The 16,798-nt window shown below is 42.3% G+C and overlaps 1 protein-coding gene across 7 annotated transcripts in view; it reads right to left on the bottom strand.

The window, feature by feature from the left end:
- Positions 1 to 16,565, bottom strand: part of baiap2b (BAR/IMD domain containing adaptor protein 2b) — a 91,328-nt gene extending 74,763 nt beyond the window's left edge. For 2 of the 7 annotated variants that reach the window (XM_044338174.1, XM_044338176.1), the window contains exon 1: positions 16,210 to 16,564. In XM_044338174.1, coding sequence (XP_044194109.1) covers positions 16,210 to 16,284 — 75 coding nt within the window. In that variant the 5' untranslated portion in view covers positions 16,285 to 16,564. Of the gene's footprint in view, positions 1 to 16,209 lie in introns of all 7 variants that reach the window. The other 5 variants (XM_044338177.1, XM_044338180.1, XM_044338175.1 and 2 more) reach the window with 4 other exon arrangements.
- Between the last annotated feature and the right edge of the window lie 233 nt (positions 16,566 to 16,798).

Below are 16,798 nucleotides of genomic sequence, written 5' to 3'. Positions count from 1 at the left end.
TTGTATAAAAGCGTAACTCTGGAATAAAACTGTTTGTGTCAGTTAAACGTCCACGTGTGTGCGTCTCCTCTGTGGTTGTTCACAGCGCTGCGTGCTGACAGGCGGAGCAGAGCTGCCATGTAGCATCAGTTCCTGCAGAGCTTATGAGGATTTGAGCCTCTGATTGTTTTGTTCTGTTCTTTTGTGGTTTTTTTTGTTTTTTTAATTAAATTTTACTTCCAACAAACAACCAAGTACGACTCATGTGTTATGTTGACTTGTTTTGTTTTTTGATCTGACAGCTTTATGGTTTAAAGTCTGGTTACAATTAGGCAAATTAAACTGGTTGGTTGAGAAAACAAAGAGGTCACAGGCTTTAAAACATCCAAAAATAAAAAAGACTTTTTTATCTTTCCTCACAACAAAACTGTAAATATTCCCACAACTACAAGAAGTGGCTTGTCAGGTTTTTCTGATGACAATCTTCAGACACTGATGACATTTCAATTATCAATTTCCATTTTAAAAACAGCTCTGAATCTGATGAATTAGCTATAAAACTACTACTGGTAAAGTCCTCATCTGTAGTAGTTTTTCTTGTCTTTTCTTTTACCTTATAGCTTTATTATTTATATAATATCTTTACTGTTTATCTTATCGTTACTGTATATAATTACTTTTGCCTGCAGCCTGTCCTGAGCCTCATCTTATGTATTTAACGGTACAGATGACTCATGTTACTCTGCCCTGATGTCCCTGAACATTTGACCAGTTTACCTGAATGTCTCTGAATTTGCTCACAAGCCAAGATTTTTTCCATTTTGAGCTCAATGAGAGAATCAAACTCTTTCAAATCATAAAGCACAAAGTCACTGATGAGCCACCGGGTCATCACAGTAAAGTCTAAAACTACAAGTCATGTGTGACTCAAACTGACGTCTCTGAGAACAACAAAATATAGTTTGTGTTGTTTGCATCTCAACTATGAAATTGCCAAAAGTGCCAACAGTTGTGATTGTGTATGAGAATAACGTACCTGTGTTTATATCTTGATTCATTGCATTGTTTAATATTTGTAAGAGAGGTGTGATTAGCCAGTTCATCTGGTGAGACATTAGCCTCGTTAATTAAAAACTGAACTGCTGAAAAAATGAAATGATCTCTTGTTATCTCTGGTTTTACATCACATCCTGGTCATGAAAGACTGTATGTTTCCTCGATAAAACAGCTGAGATCCAGAGGTATTTCATTTACAGAGGCCATAACAGACGTCTAACGAGAGCAGAGGGAGATCAAACAGGTAGCGGCTACACCTCAACATCAGGGTTAATAGATCCATCAGAGCAGAGCAACATGGCGCACGGACACAACGTCACAGACGAGCGACGTAAACAGAGGTCAGAGGTTAGACAAGCCAGTAACGATGGAACGAGGAAGGGGAGGAATTTCTCTGTAGTGTTTATGACAAGTTTGTGTGTTCAGACATACTTTATAGACTGAACTTTTAGGTAAATAAAGCTACAGGTAGCACTCAAAACCTTTACTTAATTCAAATTTTAAAAACATAAAACATAGAAGCAGGATTTCACTTTTTTTTTCTTGTTCTTTACTTAAAATATAAAACTTCTCGAAGGAATCCGTACATGTCAGGACAACCTGTGGAACAACCTCAGCGACAACAAAGATTACGAAACGGACGGCCGTTTGTGGGCACGTGCGAACAATCTGACATCATCACGAGGAGGAAGTGGAGGTAAGTTAGCAAACGGAGCGTTCAGAGCAGGTTGAAGCCCCGACGTGACTTAAAAACAACATTTTTACACATTTTCACCTCAAGTTTTGGAACTTTAACTAGTTTAACATCCGACATCATGACAGTATATAAATGACAGAAGATCATATAAAGCCTGTTACGTCCCCTTTAAGACCCCATCAATGTGAATCCCCTAAACTGGGGGGACACGTAGCTACATTTATCCCGCTTTTGATGAGTAAAGAAAGGCGAGAAAGGAAGCGAAGAAGGGAAGAAGGAGGGAACGAAAGGAACTAAGAAAAAAAAGGAAGGAACATAACAAGAAAGAAGATGATAGTGATGACTGATGCTGATGCAAATTAAACCACAACTCCACTTTTCAAAAGAGTAAAATATGCATATACTGGGCGTACTGGAGTCAACCTACTATCCAGTAACAGACTCCCAGCTAAACAAAAAGGTGAAGAAAACAAGCAGCACTAAGAACATCGTGACCTAGCTGGCAGAGCTAAGTGAGGGCAGACTGTGTGTGTGTGTGTGTGTGTGTGTGTGTGTGTGTGTGTGTGTCAGTTGGCGGCGGTGGAAGACGAGCGTGCGTGGCGTGAGTCAGAGCCTACATAAACAGCGGCAGGTTCATATCATGTCGGGGCGTAAATTACTGTAAAGCCGAGCCAGCCATGTGGCACCATTAGATCCCCGCCGCGCCGCTCGCTGGCAAACACATTAACCGGCGAGAAAAAGGGAGCTGGCAAACCCAGAGCGAGGAAGAAGAAGGCAAGAGACGGGGGACGGACCAGGTGGACACAAAGACACACACGGAGAGACGAAAACAACTAAAAATAACTGGAGTAAAAGGCAGCGGATTCATATTTCTATTAACCAGCCGGGCCAATATTAGCTGATCACAGGAACGCCAAAAAAGATATGTGTTAAAGGATTTGCTGAAGGTGCTGGTTTTACAGTATCTCTCTCTCTCTCTCTCTCTCTCTCCACATGTTCCCTGACTCTCAAATAAAGGCAACAGGCCAAGTCAAATGTTTAAAAAAAAAGCCTTTTTTTGTCGTAGAAGCACAAGCGGCTCTTCCTGCAGAGAAAAACTCACTTTAAAAAACACACACAGACGTCACTCCGGATGGGATTTAAATTACAGGAAGAGCAGTGAGTTTACTGGGAAAGGTGGTGGGAGGAGGCAGGGAGGGGGGGGGGGGGGTGTCAAATCAATGGTCAGTGCAGGTAATATTAAAATCACCACCACACCGTTCCTCCTCCTCCTCCTCCTCCTCCTCCTCCTCTAACACAGACCCGAACTGAGCTCTCTGCTTCTGTTTCCTGTCTAAATGACTAAAACTTAAGGTCTCCTCCTCCTCCTCCCTCCTCTTCCTCCTCCTCCTCCTCATCACCGAGCATCCAACCTTGGCACTGCAGGAGGTGACAACATGTGAAGTTCAATCACTCACATATTAACCGTCTCTTTCAAGAGGAAACTGGGGGGAAAAAAAAAAAAAGTAAAGAGAATCATCGCCGTGTCAACATCAGCGCTGATAAGTAAAGTTCACCTTTTGTTCTCCTGTGTGTGAACTGGTCGTGATATGAAGGTTAACCAGATTACACACACACACACACACACACACACACACACACACACACAGAGGAAACGAATGGGGAAGGTCATTTGGTCTAAGTGGTCGCCCTGGAAACGAGGACGGCTCTCGCAGCGCTGAGGTGTGTTTGGCTACCGGTCACTAGTCAAGGTGACCCGTTGTCATCCAATATTACAGCGTGTGTGTGTGTGTGTGTGTGTGTGTGAACATATGACATCGCCTCTCTCCGTAACCTGCCAACACGCTTCCATTTCTCACCGCGTACAAGTGTTACATGTTGTATAAACACTCATCACTCACACGCTGACACACACAACAGCAGCCGCTCGCCGTCGCAGCGTGAAGTTATCAATCAAACGGCTCCGACTGAACAAACACAAACACTGATTATAACGCCGTGATTCAGTCACGACGTCGTCTGTTATAAACTAACCAGTCAACTCAGTTCATCGACTGGTTGTTTAGTCAATAAAATGTCAGTAAAAAGGTCGTTTTGTCCGACTAACTGTCTAAAAATTTAGTTTAGAGCTGCAATGATAAGTTGATTAATTGATTAGTTGCCGACTATTAAATTAACTGCCAACTATTTTGATAATTAATTGATCATTTTGAGCCATTTTTTTTTAAGAGAAAAACCCTCCAAATTCTCTCAAAAACTTCTCAAATGTGAATATTTTCTGGTTTCTTTAGTCGTTTATGACAATAAACTGAATATCTTTGAGTTGTGGACAATACGAGACATTTGAGGATCATCTTGGGCTTTGAGAAAACACTGATTGACATTTTTCAACTACTACTAATTGATTATTAGAGAAAATAAGCGTCAGATTAACCAGTTGTGAAAATAATCGTTAGTTGCAGCCATGCTTCAGTTTATTATCACAGAAGAGTAAAGAAACCAGAAAATACTCACATTTAAGAAGCTGGAACCAGAGAATAATGGTGTTTTTTTTTTATCAAAGATTTAATTGATTTTTAATCAAAAGCAGAGCTGAAAAAGATCATTTATCTTCTTACAGTTTAATATTCAGATTTGAATAGTGTTTTATTATTAATAAATATAATTAGAAATAAAGGCGTACGTGTGGGCTCCTGTGTGTGTGTGTGTGTGTGTGTGTGTGTGTGTGTGTGTGTGTGTGTGTGCTCTGTTGTTTTATTCAACGGTAGTTTCAATATTCAGCATTTCTTTGGTTAAAGCCACATTCCTCACGTCCTTCTGTGTTTTTTCTACTGTGTGCTTTATCACAAACGTCTACTGATAAAAACAGAGAAGTTGTTTTTATTCTCACGGACTTCTCGGAAACTTTCCAAACAGTACAAAACGGATTAAGAGCGGATGTTGTTGACTGTTTTCACCTCAATGGATTTATGTATATTTAATCATGTAGCCAAAAACAAACTCCAAATTAAAAGTTAAAAATCCTCTGAATGAGCCAGTCAGGCGAAACGAAAGCACATACTGTCAATATTACAACATCAGGTGAATGTTCAAATAGATGCAAATAATAAACACATGTTGAGGTTTTTCTCTCTCTGCTCTACCTGCTCGCTCACAGCTTACGGATGCCCTGCAGGCGGCCCTGCGGCACGAGCGCGGACAGGAACCCGCAGACGTCTCCTCCAGGAGGTGCGATCACTAAAACCATGAATTTTATACATAAATTTGAAGTGTAGTTTAGAGGAAAAGCTGAAACGTTTGCTCTCATTTATTGCGACGAGGAGGCTGCAGAGAGGGATGACGATCAATAGGAATTTATTGAGTTTGAATCCTTTTAAATCCCTTATTGAGTCGAATGTTTACCTTTAAATTATTCCACCGGTTTAGCTGTGTGGTCAAAAAAAAGTTTGTAATAAATAAAACAACTTAATGAGAATGAGAGATGCATCATATGTTAAATTCAGAACTATCAATATGTTGGATATGAATGAAAGTTTAAGACTAAGTGACATGACGTGATCAGCTGATTCATTGGTGTTATAAAAAAATACAGCAGCTGCAGGTTAACCAGAGAACAGACGAACCTTTCAGCTCATATAATCTGCTGCTTCTTATTCTAACAAGCGTCAGAGTCCATTTTTATTCATAGATGATATCCAACATGATAAATTTGCCTCAGTGAGGCTTCACAATCTGTACAGTAAACAACATCCTCAATGATCTGAATGAGGAATCGAGGGTTTCTGGATAGAAGAACAGAATGTTTTCACGTTAAAAACAGGAGAAATAACAGCTGCAATAAAAAGCTTAATGAATCTATCGCTTTGGGACAAAAGTGCCAAATGAATAAATGCAAATTTAAAACGTACAACATGTGATTTCAGCCGCTAGGGGTCTCAATCAAAACAATAACAAAAGACGGAGTGTGATGACGGTGTGAAGTAGCAAGGGATCATGGGAGTTGTTGTCTTTGTTGTTAAACAACCAGCTTCATCGGGATAGGATTACTCCAGAGTTCATGCAGATTAAAATCGTTAAAAATACTAATTAAAGCTGTTTCACCTAAAAAAAAATCAATATGTCTCAGATGATGTTTGGTGACCACCGGACTTCCTGGAGGGGCTGTTAGCCGAGCTGCTGCTAACGTTTGTCCAGTTTATTTCTCTGATAACTTAAGATCCAGACGTCCAACGACTAAAATCCTTCTTCCAGCTAAAAGATATAGTTAAAAACCACCTAAATTTATCATGAAAATGTGGAACAACCACAACGCCGATGTATTATCTTGTATGTGTGTAAGTTACTCTTTGGTAGACGCCATTGTAGCGGACAAACACAGTGCCGCCGTATGCATCTGGTGTGTGTTTACTCTTTGGTAGAGGAGGTATGACGCCATCGACAGGCGACCAAATGAAACGGTCCGTTACTTTGATTAAATTACAGATTTCTCTGAGTTTGAACATTGTTGGAAACATTTGGGATAATGTAAGTACACAACTCAACAACATATATAACATAGGTCTAGTTGTTTTTAGACATTTTATTGTGGAATAATTACATATTATACCTTTAAGAAAAATCATCCATCAAATGTTCAGAGAGCTCAAGCTAACGGTCCAAAACCCCCAAAAACTTACAATGACAAGAAAAAGAGAAGGAGAGCAAATCCCAACGTTTTACAGGCTAGAACCAGAACATAAGTAGTATTTTCCACAACAGTATGTTCCTTAAGACAAATGGACCAGAAGACACACACACACACACACACACACACACACACACACACATGCCTAGCTGCATTCTGCATTAAAATAAGCAGCTAAAGCTAATGTGAAGGAAGCCATTACAGCTCCACGCTGCATTATATTCTGTATGTGGGATTGATAAGCCGGTGTGTATACATTATGTCCATTAGTGCTTTGCTGCTGTCGCTCATTATTCTGTTTCCCGGAAAAAAAAATTGGACTTTATTTGCCTCTGCTCAGCCAGTGTGACAATCACCGCGCTAAAGCTGCACTGCTTCACCGCCCTCAGGAGATGGAAATTCAGCGTCTATCTGCCGTCTCTCTCTTTGTGCGAGTGTCTATATGTGTGTGTGTGTGTGTGTGTGTGTGTGTGTGTGTGTGAACTCAGCCAATTTCCCTTTCAGATGAGCTCTTATCTGCGTACGGGCGAGCAGAGACAGAGTCAGCGCCCCCTATTCCACAGCTGCAGCTTTTTTTAAAAAAAAAGAAGAAGAAGAGGAAGAAGGAGAAGGAGAAGGGAGGAGGAGGAGGAGGAGGGAGGAGGAGGAAGCACTTCCGCTACCATGTATGGAAGTGCTGGAATTCCCCCCCGTAACAGGGCAACCCATCTTTATTCACCTCACGTTCGGCTCATACCACAGGAACGCTGAAGGGGTGTTTAGAGCGAGGAGGTGACGGGGAGGAAGGATGGAGGGATCGTCATCGTCTCACAGTGACGCATCAGATTCGATCCACACACACACACACACACACACACACACACACACACACACAACCCATTTTTTTACACACTTACACGTGAGTGAACATACCATACACTCCTACAAAAATGTTCACAAGCCTTTTCACAAATATCACAGGCAGATTTTTACAATGAAAATGACGGAAAGAGATTAATTTAACATTTCCTGTGTGATGACGCCGTGTACGAAGGAGCTTCTGCGCGTGTGTGTGTGGAGATAATTGTGTTTCAGCTGAGCACACACCTTCGTCATCCCTCCTTTTCAACTTCCTCCCCTTCAGATTACAGATTAAATGAGACTCTGGAGTCTCCAGTTGAACAGCAGCAATACAATTCCTGCTTTTTTTCTATCTTATTTGTCTTTATTTCAGTCTAATTAGACTGGGAAAACAACAGTGGATCCACACTCTTCCATTTATTCCCCTTCTATCTCTCTCTCTCTCTATCTCTCTCTCTCTCTCTTTAGAGATCCGTCCCAGTAACTTTCCTTTCATCCTCTGCCAACCTCCTTTTGCTCCCTGGCAGCCTCCTCCTCCTCTCCTCCTCTCCTCTCTCCTCTCCTCGATCTCCCTCCAGCTCCGGTTAGATAACTTACCGATGTGCTAAAGTCTGCTGACGTGCTGCACGCACACACACACACACACACACACACACACACACACACACACACACACACACACACACACAGCAGCAGATGTCAACGGTTATGTTGTATGACAGCTATGAGAGTTGAGTTGTAACAGAGCAGTTGGTAAATCCTAAAAAAAAAAAAAAGAAAAAGAAAGAAAAGCTGCGTACACACTTCCTGCACCTGCACCGAGCTGATGCCTCCTCGGATGCTGATCTCGGGTCCAGCTGTCTGCGCTCAAAGACAAATATTCATTTCATATGTAAAGAGGGAAACTATAGAGGATGATAACTCTAGACGCAGATTTATTTCTATGATGCAGTTTGGAGTCTGGTGAGTGTTTAAAAAAGGGCCTAAACAACAGCTGGTGCGTTTCCATCCACCTGTTTTTATTTGCATCAACTCGGTTGAGTTGGAGAGATTTCTGTATTGATAAAAAATGTGCAACGGAAGAGATGTAATGATTAAACCATGATGTACATGAAGCGTGTGAGCGACGAGGAGACTAACGTTCCTCGAATTAATACACGAAACACACAGAAATGTCGTGTTTTCTACGTTATTTTTCCACCGTTGCCGCCTGCTCCTGAAACGGTTTAATGGCGCCGAAACCAACTTTGTCACGCCGTCGTTTCATGCGGACGTAGCATCCAGTCGGCTTATTTGAGCCTGTTTTTTAGTAGGTTAATCAGTTAGTATGTATCAAGAGAAAAGTAATCTGCAATTAATATGATAAAATGCCCAAACATTTACTGTTTCCAGCTTCTCAAATGTGATGATTTGCTGGTTTTCTTTGTCATATATGACTGCAGAGAATACTTATTGCAGGTTTAGCTACGTTACAATACCAAGGGCTGCAACTAATGGAAGGAAAATGGTGAAAAATGTTGATCACTGTGTCTAAAAACCCAAGATGACGTCCTCAAATGTCTGGTTTGGTCCACAAGTTCCCAAAGACATTCAGTTTACTGCCATAAAGGACTAAAGAAACCAGAAAATATTCAAATGTGAGAAGCTGGAATAGTAGCCGATTCATTTAATAGTCGACTAACGGTTGCAGCTGTAACTGTTCCCCTCTTATATAACAATCATAATCATCACAAACACTGCTGCCGCCCAACAGATCAGTAACGAGACACAAAGCTAGAACGAGGCCTGCAGCTGGAAGGAGGACGAGGAGGAGGAGGAGGAGGAGGAGGAGCGGTATTCTGCTGGGACCGAAGCACAAAGCCGGCGATGAAGACGCTCCGAACAGAGAGACGACAACTGTGGTGATTGGTGTGAGAGCGGCTGAGCCTAATCAGAGAAGAAGAAAAAATCACTGGTTTGAAACAATCACACTGTGGAGGAATCTGGACTTAGTGGAGCATTTGGATCCAATATGTTTCTTTCCACATGAGCGCAGAGGCTGGAGGCTCGGTTTCACCTCAAACGACCTCGAACATGAACAAAGGAGAGCGAAGCGGAGCGGCTCAATCTGCCTGATGGGTACCGAGGTCGGACGTGACACCGAGAGGCATCGTTTCAGGAGGAGGAGGAGGAAGAGGAGGAGGAGGAAGGAAAATATACTGACGGTGCTTAAAAAAAAACTCTCATCCTCAGTCCATCCACTGCTGCACTTTATCTCCTCCCAGCAGACGCCCTGCCTCTCACCTGCGGCGCTCTGCCTGCAGCAACAGCTGTGTGGAGAGAGCTCAACCAACAGGCACAAAAGACAGCATCAACAGATCACAGTTTAATGAAATCTAATGAAACAACTAGCTGTAGCCGTGGTTCAAACTACATAAACCAGTCACCGGTTAAATACCGTTGTGGTATGTTTGAGGAAACAGCTAGAAAACTACTCCTGCTGACAGACAGTCACAGGGGGTTTTTTTTGTCCACTGAGCTAAGAAATGAAAAGGCTCTAGAGGGTGAACAGATTGTACTCGTGCGACTGTGTGGGGATAAAGTGTTCGGTAGCACACACACACACACACACACACACACACACACACACACGTTGGACTAAAATCTCTCCCTCCTTGACAACAAATAGTTTTGGCTTCATGAGAGCGATGCCGTCCGCGTAGCTTGCGGAGTTTGGACTTGAAAATATGACAATGTTTATTTGCGGAGGGATTAGCGGCGGGTCCGATCATTAGAGGACTTCCTGGTGACAGTCAGGCGACACAAATACTAAAACACAGCACTGCTGTCCTGTTAAGACGGGATTGATACACCTTTAATAAAGCTGCAGAGACACTTAGAGTAACAGCTTCAGTCTATAAGTCTCCTAACAACAAGGGAAAGTGATTCAGATGGTTTCTATTAGAGCTGCAATGATTAGGACTATTAACTGATTAGTATATCAACAGATATCTGCAAATATTTCGATTGATTAATCATTTAGGGTCAAGAAAAATGACTAAACTCTCTTGTTCTGGCTACTTCTAGTCTTCTGTGGTAGTAAACTGAGTATCTTTGGGTTTTTGGACTGTCAGGTCAGACAAAACAAGACATTTTGGGAAACAGTGATGGACACTTTTTCATTTCTTGACATTTTACAGACTGGATGACTGATCAATTAATCAAGAAAACAGTCGACAGATTGACGGATTAGTTTCTTTCACCGACTGAACGTCCATCAGGAACACAGAATAACTTCCATCCAGAGAACCAGCAGAGTCCACCTTCCAACCATGTCTCCTCAAAATTAACCTGATCTGCATTGTTAAATATGTTTTATTTAACCAGATTATGTTTTTTTATCAACATAATGAGGAAATGTTTATATTGATTGTATGTAGGGCTGTAAATAACAACTGTTTTCTTCAGTTACTCACTGATTCTTCAGTCTACCAAAGTGACCTGCTCACATTTCTTGTTTTGTTCAACCAACAGTCCGAAACCCAAAGATGTTCAACCGAGAACAACAGAAATCACATTTGAGACTCTGTAACCAACAAACACCAACACTTCTTCCAATTTCTGTTGATGGACCGAACGATTTATTATCAATGAGAAGTTAAGTGTGAAAAATGTCCATTCCACGTTCCCGGGTCCAACCACGATCCAAAACCCAAAGATAATTGGTTTATCATCATAGAGGAAGATGAAAACCAGAAAATATTCACATTTCAGAAGCTGGAACCAGTGAATCTTTTCACAATAGTTGCTGACTAATCGATCAATCATTGCAGCTCTAGACCAATCATATTAAAAGTCAACATTGCACATCAATGAGAGGGACTGTTTGATGACAATGTTGGATTTATATTTATATGGGTTTTTGCAGTGATTTGATGCCACCTGTCTTTGTTTCCAGTATTTAATTCACTCAATTAACCCAAAAAAAAAAACACACAATCCCCTTCTGGTGATTTTATTTGTAGTTTCACAATTCACAAACAGTTCCCATCAGACCTCGGAGCATCTCGAGATCCTCCATGAGGAGCTGGAGGACTCGACCGGGGAGAAGACTTGGATACATGAGCGGCATAAAATGGCTGAAAGTGTGCGCGTGCGTGTGTTTATGTGTGTGTACACAAAACAAACAACAACATACACAGTACAAAGAAAGACAAAAAAACGTCAATCAATTGACAAGCTGATCTCTCTATAATCCACCGCTGCCATCCAAACATATCAAACAATCTCCAACCAGCTTCGCCTCTACACCACTCCAGCTCCACTCAACACACACACGCCAGCAGCGCTGCGGGGATTACGACGCTCGGCTGAATCCACTCCTGAACAAACATACAGATGGTGTTTGCTCAACAACCACAACAACCTGAGGAAACACAGTTTGCCTACATTGTCATTGGAGGGTAACGAACAAACAACAACAACAACAACAACTCCGAGCAGCATCTCAACCCTCAAAAAAACCTTCCAGTGACACGTTTAACTTCATGTTTCTGTCCACCTCTGACCTTCTTTCCCGCCTTAATTTGCATTTTATGATGTGAGATTTCATATCACTACAGAGGCAGATACAGTGCCAGCCATTCTACAGTACAGTACACACACACATACAGTCGTGAAACACTGCCCACACACACACACACACACTGTGAGTCATGCACAACATCACGTTCAGCATCTCTGGTTTCAGCAGCAGAGCGGTGAGGTGAAGGCTTCGGTCCTTCACTGGTTGAGTCATTTTATATTCTGGCAGCGAATCGTCTAACAAACAAAAGAAAAACAAACAGCATACGGAGCTGCTGGAAAACAAGCCAGAGACTGTTTATCCAGGGAAAGGGGTCATCGTGTTCAGTTTGTATAGTTAGAACCACGTTTATTCATAGCAGCTGCTCGAGAAAGACGGTTATTCAACCTCCGTGTCAATCACAACCTGTAAACGCTGCAGACTCGCCGTCTCCACTGGCGGCACGACGATTAGTTGATCGACGGGGGAAAATTAATCGTCGACTATTCTGATAAATGAGTTGTTTAAGTAAAAAAACAAAAAAAATTGCAGGTCACAGCTTCTCGAATGTGAGAATTTTAAAGGTTTTCTGTGTGTGATATGAAGTTCTTTTGATTTTTTTTTTTGTGAAACATTTTATAGATAATTATAAAAGAATCGTTAGTTGCAGTTCTATCATAGTTATATGTCCTGTTTGTTCGTCTGAAAACGCTGCGAAGGAAGAGCTGAGAAACGCGTCACCATGCGGCCAATTATGAACTCCAGGAAAATAAGACATGGAAACAATTTTTTCTTGTTGTTGTTGTTGTTGTTGTTGTTGTGGATTCTTTGATTCAAGATTAAAAGAATTGCTGCAGTGATGTACGAGTGAACTCCAGGACGCTGTGACATCACTGCTGGGCGTGGTTACAGGTACAACAAAGCACATTTATGACGACGTCCGACCACAGAGACGTGTTGAAGGTTAAACCGGCTGCTTTCAGCCTTTCAAAAACAAATTTCAAATCAAAATTTTTTTACCAGATTTGATACATAAGATAATTCAAGGAGCTCAAAAAAAATATGTTAATTTGCTTCTTTTTTTTTGATGGATCACCACTTTTCAATAATCAGTTGCCATGTTCATCTGGGTGTGACACATATTTTACCAAATCTGTCATTACTCTTAAATCTATTTTGCAATTTCGACCAAAGTGATACGAAACATTCACACAACAGTTCATTTCAATTAATCATGAAAGACTTAGAGCTGCAACGATTAGTCAGTTAATCAATTAGTTGCCAACTGTTAAACTAATCGCCAACTATTCTGATAATAGATTCATCGTTCCAGGTTCCAGCTCCTCAAATGTGAATATTTTCTGGGTTTTTTTAGTCTTTTATGACAGTAAACTGAATATCTTTGGGTTATGAACTGTTGGTCGGGACAAAACAAGACATTTGATATCTTTTTCTAGCATAAAAATATCAAAATTAAAGGACTGAGCAGACTTGATGGAGGTCTGAGCTCTTTGACAGTAATATTATGTTCTGTCACTGAACTTCCTGATCTTCATCTCGCTGCACGTTTTAAATCACTGACATTTCCCGTCTCTACCTTTGCGTCCTCAGTGCAGAAACAGACCTGAGGTGTTATCTAATGGAAGCTGGCACCTCTGGGCCTCTTCATCTTCCACACCTTTAATGAATTAATAAAGACTTGTTTAGTTTCTCTAAACACATCTCAACACAAAAGCTCTCACTGGCCCTCAAAACGCCTCCGGGCCCCACAGCTGCAGCCACACCAGCCAGCGTCAAGTCTCCTACAATCAGCACCCAGCGGCGGGTCAAACTGGCAGCGGCGCTCTGCTTCTCCTCCCTCCTGCTGACTCTGTAATGATGCAGCCTTGCTGATGAGAGGAAGAAACCCCCCCCCCCCCCCCCCCCCCCACCGGCGCCACCACCGGCGCCGCCGCTGCTGCTGCTTTTCTGCACGATGGCCTTTTCATTCTCGACCCTTTAGCACGACCGACACCTTCTTAACCGCTCGCCTTCACCCCTCTTAACAGGGAGAGTTAAGAGTCTATGAAATGTCAGGAAAGTGGAGAGCGGCAATTATTAGTCGACAGAAAATGATTCGGCGACTATTCTGACACGTTTCAAGCAAAACGTGGCTCTCAGACGTGAGGATTTGTTGCTTCTCTTGGTCTTGCATAACTGTAAATGTAATATTTTGGGGTTTTAGGCCGTCAGTTGGACAAAATAAGACACTTTCAGGCATCACCGTGGGCACCAGGATGATGTGAGGTGCATGTTTTCACCCTTGACAGATGTTTTATTGACCAAATGATCAACCTAGGGCTGCAACTAAAGAATAATTTCCTTTTTTAACCAACTGTTCAGTCTATAATATGTCAGAAAATGATGAAAAATCCATCCATGAACAGCCCCAAAAATACAAAGATATTCCATTTATAAAGATATAAAACTGAGAAAAAAGCAGCACATCTTCACATTTGAGAGGCTGGAAAAATCGATACTGTCAATCAACTAATCACTACAAAACTGCCTCCTTATCCATTATCCATGTCATCTTCCTCTCCTCCTCCTCCGCCTCCTCCTCCTCCTCCTCCTCCTCCTCCTCCTCCTCCTCCTTAGTGGAATCTATTAACCATCCCCAGAAACCTCCCACAACATCAGGCGCCTGCTGCCGGTGCACCATTGATCCCTCATTAGAGACTCTGCAGGGAGCGTTGGTTTTTTTTTTTTTTTCTTCATGTAGCTTCAGGCCAGCAGGAAGCCACGTCGTGTCCTTGGTAACCCTTAACTCTCATGACGTGTTACACACCATCCTGCCAAACAAACGCTTCTCCTCCAACACCTGCACCCACCGGCACCTCCCCTGTTCAGTTTTAGGCTCTCTCTCTCTCTCTTTCTCTCTCTCTTTCTTTCTCTGAGCGTTTCAGCGGAGGCGTGTGGAACTGTGACAAGTCTCCTCACAGAAAAAGGAAAACCCTTGTCATGTCTCTGCTGCTGAAATCTATCCTGAGTGCAGTGAAACTCCACCACCACCATCGTGTCCCCCCCCACCCCCAACCCGGCCCTGAAGAGGAGCTTTGTTATGAGAAGAACAATGGAGGACCCTGGCGTTTGTCACCTTTTTGCTGCTCATGTTTCAACGAGTGCAATCGAGACTTCCCTAGAATACCTGCCCCTCACCTGAGCTCCTCCTGCTGTATCCGCCTGAGACTGTATCTCAGATCGGTGTCGGCAGCAATCCAGCTGTTTGGTCTATAAAATGTCAGAAAATGGTTCAACATGTCGATCACTGTTTCCAAAAGCCCCAGGCGACGTCCTCAAATGTCTTGTTTGGTCCACAACTCAGAAAATATTCAGCTTACCGTCATAGAAACCAGCAAATATTCACATTTGAGAAGCAGGAAACAGAATTTGGGCTTTTTTTTCCTTAAAAAAAAAAGACTCCAAACAATTAATCAATTATCTAAATTGTTGGCAATAGTTGGCAACTAACTGACTAATGGTTGCAGCTCTAAACTATTTGGATTAGAAGTTGTTCTTTTCCTGCTCAAGGTATCAATAAATCAACACAGACAGCTAAAAAAAAAAAAAGACCCTAAATGAAGGTTGCCGGATCCAATTTTTTGGCACATTTTGGGACACAACCTCCCATAAAATCTGCTTCCAGCAGGATTTCCCCCTCTGATGGTGTCAGTTTCTCCTCTGCAGTGAGTGTTGAGCAGCTTGAGCTGAACTGAAGCCCCTGAAGCCAAACTGTCAACATGGAGTGACTGACTCACATCGTTATTGACAATACAAGATTGTAAGCAGGTGATGGAGGTGATCAGTTGATGCACAAACAGCCAATCGACATTATTATAGCTCAGTTAATTGATCACATGCGTTACTTCTCCGTTTCTTAGAGATGTAATGTGATGGTTTGATGGAGATTTGACAACTTGTGACACGTTTTTTATCATTTTTTGACATTTTAAAGACTAAGATGATCAATAGTTTTGCCTTTAGAGAAAATAATCAACTGCATTTGACTACAATCATAAGTTATCCAGCATTTTTTCGAGGATAAAAAACGCGAATAAACGCATCCCCGATGTCTGGAGGTGACTGGAGATCATTTCTTTTTTTTGTTTTGTTTTAATCATTAAATGACCTCATAAAGAAACAGGCAGGTGTGTTACCAAAGTTGTCAGACATGAGACACCTTTGAGATCTGTCCTCTATCACCGTCCTTTAATCTACCAGCCGTCCCCCCCGGTGCAGCAGGTGTCTCTCCGCGGCATCAGGACGCGCGGTCAGCAGCAGCAGGACGCGCGGTCAGCGGCATCAAGACGCGCGGTCAGCGGCGGAGAAACAGAAAAAAAAAAACAACTACCAAACAGCTGCCTGTCTTACCTTGTAGACATTCTCCGTTATACGGTGCACCTCGTCGGTCCGGGACATCCTTGTTGGCACGTCAGTAATAACCATAGACTAAGATTTCCTTTTGGATGAGGTTGAGATGATTTTCCTTTCCGAACTGTGTGTTGCGAGAAAAAATAAATCGCAGCTGTTCGCGGGGAATCGTGGCTCCTGTCTGCCGGTAGACGAGCTCGTCTGGCGGTGGGATCCCTGCTTTTATAGGAAAGTCCTCCGCTGCGCCCACACCGGCTCCCCACGCAGCCAGTCAGGCCGTCGGTGCCTCTCGGTTGGAGCGCAGAGGCGGACTCACTCCAAGAGGGGCGGTGCTGCATTCAGGGGCGGTGGGAAACTAAACCGCAGAACATGATGCTAGAAAATTTAAATGTTTTATACAGTGAATATGGCTTTTTCATAGATGCCTCCCCGAGGACCTGAGATGTTCTCAGGCTCTCATTTCTATTACAAATGGTCTTAAAACATTTCATTTCTCTGTTGCTTTTCAATAATGTGCAATTCATCCTCTGTAGGCCTATTGAATATTCTAGTATTACTCAATATTGTGATCTTTTACTTAAGTAAAAGT

The sequence above is a fragment of the Thunnus albacares genome, chromosome 20 (assembly GCF_914725855.1).
Source record: "Thunnus albacares chromosome 20, fThuAlb1.1, whole genome shotgun sequence".
NCBI lineage: Eukaryota > Metazoa > Chordata > Actinopteri > Scombriformes > Scombridae > Thunnus > Thunnus albacares.
Note: the sequence above shows the minus strand (reverse complement) of the source record. Positions and strands in the feature narration are given on the sequence as shown.